Source organism: Haliotis rubra, unplaced genomic scaffold (assembly GCF_003918875.1).
Source record: "Haliotis rubra isolate DU_JTF1 unplaced genomic scaffold, ASM391887v1 Scf578, whole genome shotgun sequence".
Taxonomy (NCBI): Eukaryota; Metazoa; Mollusca; class Gastropoda; order Lepetellida; family Haliotidae; genus Haliotis; species Haliotis rubra.
The window spans coordinates 544,236-551,775 of NW_025767277.1; the positions used below are offsets into that span (position 1 = coordinate 544,236).

General features: G+C 38.5%; 1 protein-coding gene across 1 annotated transcript in view; it reads left to right on the forward strand.

Moving 5' to 3' along the window:
• LOC124254604 overlaps nucleotides 1-7,259 on the forward strand; it is a 47,486-nt gene extending 40,227 nt beyond the window's left edge. The window contains exons 3-8 of the mRNA XM_046688439.1: nucleotides 1,531-1,836; nucleotides 1,956-2,053; nucleotides 4,468-4,603; nucleotides 5,030-5,113; nucleotides 5,307-5,402; nucleotides 6,761-7,259. Coding sequence (XP_046544395.1) covers nucleotides 1,531-1,836; nucleotides 1,956-2,053; nucleotides 4,468-4,603; nucleotides 5,030-5,113; nucleotides 5,307-5,402; nucleotides 6,761-6,858 — 818 coding nt within the window. The 3' untranslated portion in view covers nucleotides 6,859-7,259. The remainder of the gene's footprint in view (nucleotides 1-1,530; nucleotides 1,837-1,955; nucleotides 2,054-4,467; nucleotides 4,604-5,029; nucleotides 5,114-5,306; nucleotides 5,403-6,760) is intronic.
• The last annotated feature ends 281 nt before the right edge of the window (nucleotides 7,260-7,540 follow it).

Genomic DNA, 7,540 nt, shown 5'->3' on the forward strand with positions numbered 1-7,540 from the left:
TGTACAGAATCCCTTCATGCAGGTATCCGAAACAGCACGCCAGACAGTGGGAACACACGGAAGACCAATCAGCACTGATACAGTACGCCGACGTCTTAACAGTGGGAACCTTCATTGCCACAGACCTTACCATGGACCTATCCTCACCCCTCGTCATCGGCGTGATCGTCTACAGTTTGCCCTACAACACCAAAACTGTCGATACAGGCAATGGAGAACTGTTCTGTTCACAGATGAGAGTCGGTACTGCGTATCGACTGCAGATGGCCGAACAAGAATATGGCGACGACGTGGCCAGCGTTACTCAGACCAATATGTTATGGAAAGAGACTCATGGGGGAGGTGCAAGCATCAATGTATGGGCTGGAATAGGCCTGTACCAGAGAGTGGGTCCTGTGGTGTTGCAGAAGCTTGGTCGAAGGAGAGGAGACGGTATCACAGCGGTGCGCTACACCGACCAAGCTCTCAGACCCCACGTCATACCACATTTCGAAGGTCATCGGAACATCATTTAAAGCATGATAACGCCCGGGGCCCATGCTGCCAGAGCTACACGGGACTTCCTAAGGCAGAACGGTGTCAACATTAATGCAGTGGCCAGCTCTTAGTCTCGATTTAAACCCAATTGAACATCTTTGGGATGAAATTCAGAGGAGACTTGATAATGTCATACCAAGGCCGAACACAGCCGAATTATTGCGCCAGGCCTTTCTCAGAGTGTGGTGCTAGGTGCCAATGGCCTTCATCAATCGAATGGTGCACTCCATGCATAGACGCTGTGCTGCAGTTATTGCCACTTGTGGTGGTCACACTAGACTGAAGTCAAGGGTCTGAATGGACTGCAAACGTTCACGTAATGTCTTGGAATTGTGCTGAGTTATTCATTGATGTGTCAGGATATTGTACACACAAAATTTTTTTTGATCCGCTTATTATGTCCATTTCTGTAATGATTTGATTACAGTGCCTATCTAATTTTGAATTCGTACTGACGTGTTTTGCTGCTGAGTATATATCAGCCAATATTTCTTTGCAAATCCAACTTTGCTTAAATTCGCTCAGCTCATGCAATCCACTGATAACAAAACAATCCAGGCTACAGCTGTGTTCAATGCACGTCGTGTAACCTCATGAACTTTAAAACCTAAATTAATGCATGCAATATGCATGTCAATAAATTTCAAAACTGTATTTTTGGCCCAAAGCCTTATAATGTAATAAATCTGCCTCTCTGTCTTCTGAAATGTTGTTTTTTCTTACTTCTTCATTTCTGAAGACTGCATTGAGTAGACATATTACGTATCTGGTTATCTTACCTTTAAAAGTGAACTTTAATGGCGATTCTTCTCGAATATCTCATGTGTCATTCAAACAATAACTGCTTGGTAGTGTTTCTAGTTACACATACTGTTTCTCTGGTTAAAAACTGACAAATGCACACACATTATAACCAATGATAAAATTAACTGACACAATATATTTTGCCTCTGAGTATATTGAAATATTATATCTGGTTTCATTATTTAACAGTTTCAAGCATCCACTGTGGTGACGTATGTTCTGCAGTTGATGGATCCAGTTACACCCTCACCTGCAAATGGAGTGGAACATTAGGACATGGTATTATATGGAAGAGGAAGGGAACGACAGAATTTTCATGTGGAAATACTTCCGAAAGCTGTGCTCCAGGAGAAAGTGGCTATGCAACTGGGGGCTACGTTGATTCGCAAACCTCACAAATACACATCGCATCGTTCAGCAATGCAGATGATGTTGGAAACTGGCAATGTAGTGATGGACCAGACACACCGAAATCCTGTATACTGACTCCAATAGGTAAGTATTAGCAAATCAAACGAACTAAACAATTAATGATACATATACTGAATGAAGAATGAAGAATATATATTTGTTTAAAGAAACCCAACTGTTTGACGTTTTTGTTTTGTTTGCAGATAAAAGAAATATCAAGCTGGAGGCATCGTGTTCAACCAAAACTGTGACTTGTAAATTAGATGACCATGGGACACCCGCAATAACACTTGAATTGAGGGTTTGGGTGTTAAATTATACTTTACTGTAGGTTTACTCAATCTGCCATGTACAGCCAATCGCTTCTGTACAAAAGCAATGCGTTTCTATAGGCAAACGTTATCAGACACCTTCGAAAAGAGCTACTGACAACCAATTGAAATATCTCAATTAGTCGTTAGATACATATAATGTTGAAAGTATGGGGAAAATCTCTGTTCATATTTAAACGACTGTAGCTGGTAGATTGAGCACCACTAGAAAGTCTTATGAGCACAGGGCATGTTGAATCACATTTTACGTCAGGTAGGGCTAGATATAGTACACAGATTTCATTACCGAAAAGTATGATCGGGGTAGATTTGACAGACAAGTCTTATGGCAAAATAGATGGCCAAAACCTTCAATCCAATTGGATGCTAAATGTCATTTAGCAACATGGTTGGTAAAATTTCATTTGATGCCGGTGCTGCATGTGAAGTCTGTAAGGCATCGATACTACATGTCGTGATAAAAGCATACAAAATAATTCACAAAACAACATAGATGAGTAGAAATTGCTTTGTTAAGAAAATACACTGATCTTCCCTTTCAATCAGTGAAGGTCTCTAATCATGACTGTAACTAAAGTGACATGCTCTTAATATGCCATATGTGAAAGATATTGACGTGATCAGGATGCTTATAAACTCGAATGCTAACCGCGCATTATGAAGAAGAAATCCCCAAACCAGCATTTGCATATATAAACACCTAACGCCAAACACTGCACATGGAACACGTGTTTCTGTTGACATCGGTGCAAGGTGAGGGAACTCAAGGCCCACACTTGAAAACTCAGTTAAGTCGCGGCGATGTTGTACCCGGCAATGAGAGTTCAAATTAAAAAATAGCCATCGGCTGGGCAACCAAGTGTGGTACCTCGGTGAACAAAGTGCCATATGATAGCAAGGCGACAATAGTGTTTTAGAGCGAATATAGAGCTGTATATTTCATGTGATCTGACTTCGGTCCTGTAATTCAGAGAATTACTAGCGTCAATAGTTGTGCCTTGCTTGCGCTATTATTGTTCACGTTTTGGCGTGTATGCATCTGATATATCTCCATCATATACGAGGGACGTTCAATATAATTTGCAACTTCAATATAAGACCAAGTTGTTTGTTGCACTTATATTTTTTTCATATAATCTCCATTCACCCTAATAAACTTATTTCATTTGTCCTCTAACCACGCCTCTGGGACAGCCTTTATTTCCTCGTCATCCTGGAAGAGTCTTTCAGGTTAGGCAGATTCAATTGGCTGAACAGGAAATATTCACTGGGGGCAAGATCTCGGCTGTGGGGTGGGTGATTTAACTATTTGAATCCACATTCACGCATGGCGGCCTGTGCAATTAACGACTTGTGAACCGGAGCATTGTCATGCAAAAGTAGAACACCACGTAATAACATCCCGCGGCGTTTCTAGCGGATAGATTTTCTCAAATCTTTCATTAAATTAGCATTACACTGTCCCCTGATTGTAGTTTTTGAAGACATATAATCAATCAGTAACTATGCCTCTTTCATCCCAAAATTTGGTGGCCATTCCTTTGCTAGCCGATGGTTGAGTGCGAAACTTCTTCGGCGGCGGAGAAGTGGGGTGCATCCATTGCATGGATTCCAATTGTTTCTGAATCCATGTTTAATCACCTCTCACTACACGAGAAAGAAATCCGGCTTCAGTATCAGTACAGGAGCTCTCGACAACTTTTTGTTCTCTGATGGTGACCTTGAGCTCTGGGATTTCTAGGTACCCCTCTTGCAGATATCTTGGACATACCAAGATGCTCATGATAATGGTTTCAACAGTTGCAACTGATATTTGGAATTCCTTAGAAAGTTCAGATACCTTTAGTCGTTGGTCAGTCAAAATTCATCTTTCTAAAGCGGCTATGGTTTCCGGTTGGGTGGCATCTGAAGAAATGTCAAACCTTGGGTCATCGACTGTGGACTCCCTACCCCTTTTAAACTGTAGACAAACTATTGTTGTGTCTGGAACCTGTTATGACTAGTGTCAGAAATGGTACAACTTGATATCATTTGTATACACACATGTCCAAGTTGCAAAGCTTTTTGAACCCCCCATTCGTAAAAAAATCCACTTGAATGCATTGTACATCCATGCGTTTTGATCTTTGCCCCTTAAATGGCATTATCGGGAGACATGTGCGTCAAGGTGCAAACACTACATTAGCCTAATTAAGTGAGTTGACTATACTATGATTGATATGATTATGATTGTCATGATGTTCCTCTCTTTACTAGTTATCTATATTTTATTCTAAGGTATCGCAACGATTTTGAGTTGTTTCACATGTGCATAGAATGACACCTTATTCAGATGGGAGTTCCATGAATCTGCTTTGCAACTAAATCATAAATATCATTCCAGGATGAAACAGTAAAAGCGTCAACCCCCTCTGCAGGCATTTTGACAATGTCAGCTAGTAGTGGTATGAAGACTTGTACAGTAACAGGAAACGGATCTGAATGTGCATCAACGAAAGAAATGACTGTGATGTGTTATGGTAATATTACATATCGATGGATCACAAAGCGCATTCATTAGGGTTTAGATAATTGAACTTATGTTTTTCAATGTTTTAGTGTCGTTATGATGAAAATACTTATATATTTTTTCAATTATTTTCACAATAGTCCATTATCAATCGAGGATTCAACTACATACAACTGACTAAATGATCTTGACAAGTTGCGAGAACTAACTTTAAATCTTTGTTGCAAAACGCGTTGCTATATGATGTAAGTATGACTAGCAGCACTGGTACTTCTTGTTTTTGTGAATCTCATACTAACTTCTTAACTTCTTAATTTTACTGAAAAGACTTGCATGTTGCTAAGTTGACTTTATCTTTGTTTTGGAGACACGGTAATATTGTTTTTAATGTTTCCTCAATCTGTGATATATGTAACATATGTTGTTTTTCATGAAGGTACTGGACCACCGATTGCTGCTATTGTTATGATTATTATTTGCGTCATAATTGTGATCGTACTTCTCGTCCTCGTCAAGAATGGTATGTTATTGTACAATACTTAGAAAATTGTGAAATCATTTAATTAACGCTGTCCAGGGAAAAAATATTTAGAAATTCAGTACAACCTGTTTGACTTCAATGACTTTCAGTTTTGTCCTGTATACGAGATAATAAATGGAAAAATATTTACCTACAAAACGCATAATTTACTCCCTGTAGAATTATATTTCAGGATCGAGTCAGATGAAACTCTTCTTCTATGCATTCGAAGTCATCTTAATAATCATTGCTGTGGTGTTCATCATTGTTCTGTTCGCGCTCTATACAGGTATGCATATCTTATATACTATCCACAAAAAGAAACGCATAGACATTTTGTATTTTTCAAAATCTATTAATTATTAATTGTGTTCAAACAATAGTCAAAATATGTAACAAAAGTGTTGATAACATGATTTTACACAACTGCACAAGTGAAAATCGACATTAACTTAAAATGCTGATTTTGATGAGATTTCTTACATGGATTAAGAAGACATCTCCACAACGCAACTGAAATCACCTTCCAGTTGAAATTGTGCGGCAAAGAGCATACACTGTCTGGTTATAAAAATCCAGATTACTTTCGGAAATCGACATTCGTTTTGAAGGAGTTTCAAGGTCAAATCACTACACTACGTCTTGATGCTGCGACACGAATCATCGCCATTGAAAGAATACACGCTAGAGATTACCAATCTTCTGTTGACATGCGTCTGAATGTTAGTCTGAGCACGATATCACGGCTTGCAGCTCGTTACAACCAAACAGGTTTAACAAATGACCGTCCACGTACAGGCAGACCGGGAGTAACCACTGCAGCCCAAGATCGATACATCCGGGTACTATATTTGCTTGATCGTACTGCCACGGGTGAGAGCACAGCATCCTTCGGAGGATATCCGGCAAACTGTGCGGAACAGGTTGAAGGAGATTGGACTGAGAGCAAGGAGACCCGACGTCGGGACCGTGCTACGTCGTAACCATCGCGCTCAAAGTTTCCGTTATCTAAAATCATCCACTTGGTTGTATAGTCATTTCCTTCTCCTAAACTGACGTACAAATTCGGGTACTAAACCCTATTTGAGGACGAGTTATACATGTTTGACAATACAACATTTTCGCAACAGATATCTGGGTTATGCGTTTCTTTTTTTGAAAAGTATAGTTGTTCCAGCAATGTCATATAAAAAATACATCCAACTGTAGTGTACTAACTATATAAACATACCACTGGTATATTACTCAATATTTGCTACAGGTCACGGTCTGATGGCTGAGATCTAACAAATACATATTGAAATATCCGGTTACACATTGTATGTAACTGTAGGGTAGCGTAGTTGTTAAAGCGTTATTGTTTTATCCTTGCATGTCTCATAAGAAGGTGTTCATCATATGCATATTTAATAGCTTCTCTACCAGTGACATAAATCTAGGTTATTGTATTATAAAACAATATATTACTGAAAGCGTGAATCATTGCAACAAGTACTAATAGCGGTATTGGGAATACACTGGCTCTAAATTCCATTATCAATTATGTCTATTACTGTGATAAGTGCTGCTATAATTTTTTTACCAAACAATCGTTTTATTTTTGTCACAATAGATACGTTTCATTCTATGTTTTTCTGGCAATTTCAGATTTTGATGACGCCCTCTTCATTGTAGCTGTAGTCATCGTCTTTGCCGGACTGATTGTCGCAATCGCTGCATTCATCATTCTTAAGCTTTTACAGTAGGGTACTTTGTCTCTCAGAAACACGTCAGAATGATCCTCGCTTCCTGTTGCAGAACTACATGCCACTGAAACTTATAACGTTATAAACCAAATCGGGGATAGCTTCATGTGGTTTGCGTGATTATTAAGAGTTAATGTTTCTATTCATAAGTTTAAAAAATTGACTGAAAATGATTGCATATTTCGCCTGATTAAATATACATAATATTTAATAGTCACATTGAGAGGACTCAACAGACTCAAGCTGTATATATTAATAGAAGTTTGTAATTTAAATGTAATATTTAGTATTTTGGGGTAAATGTATAGTATGTTTTACTTACGCGACTTCCCGATACAATGACATTCAATTCAGTATGATCATTTTATACGCGTTTCACTGTATATACTTCACAGATACGTCATACTATTTCAGTATGTCATATAAGGCATGTTTATTGAACTGATTATCGCTAAGCCGTTTTTGTAGTTGTTTGTCCAGTGTCATTTAGTTATAAAAACAGATGAATTACCAAATATAAACTGTCACGAGCCCCCTTTGAAAAGGTCTCCATGATTTACTGATATTGTAACTGATTATATGAAAGGTAAATATTCATACTTGGACTATTTATTTTCGTGATAACATATGAGAAAAGACTGTATTCAGCTTGTATGCTTGTATGCATTGCATACTCAGATAT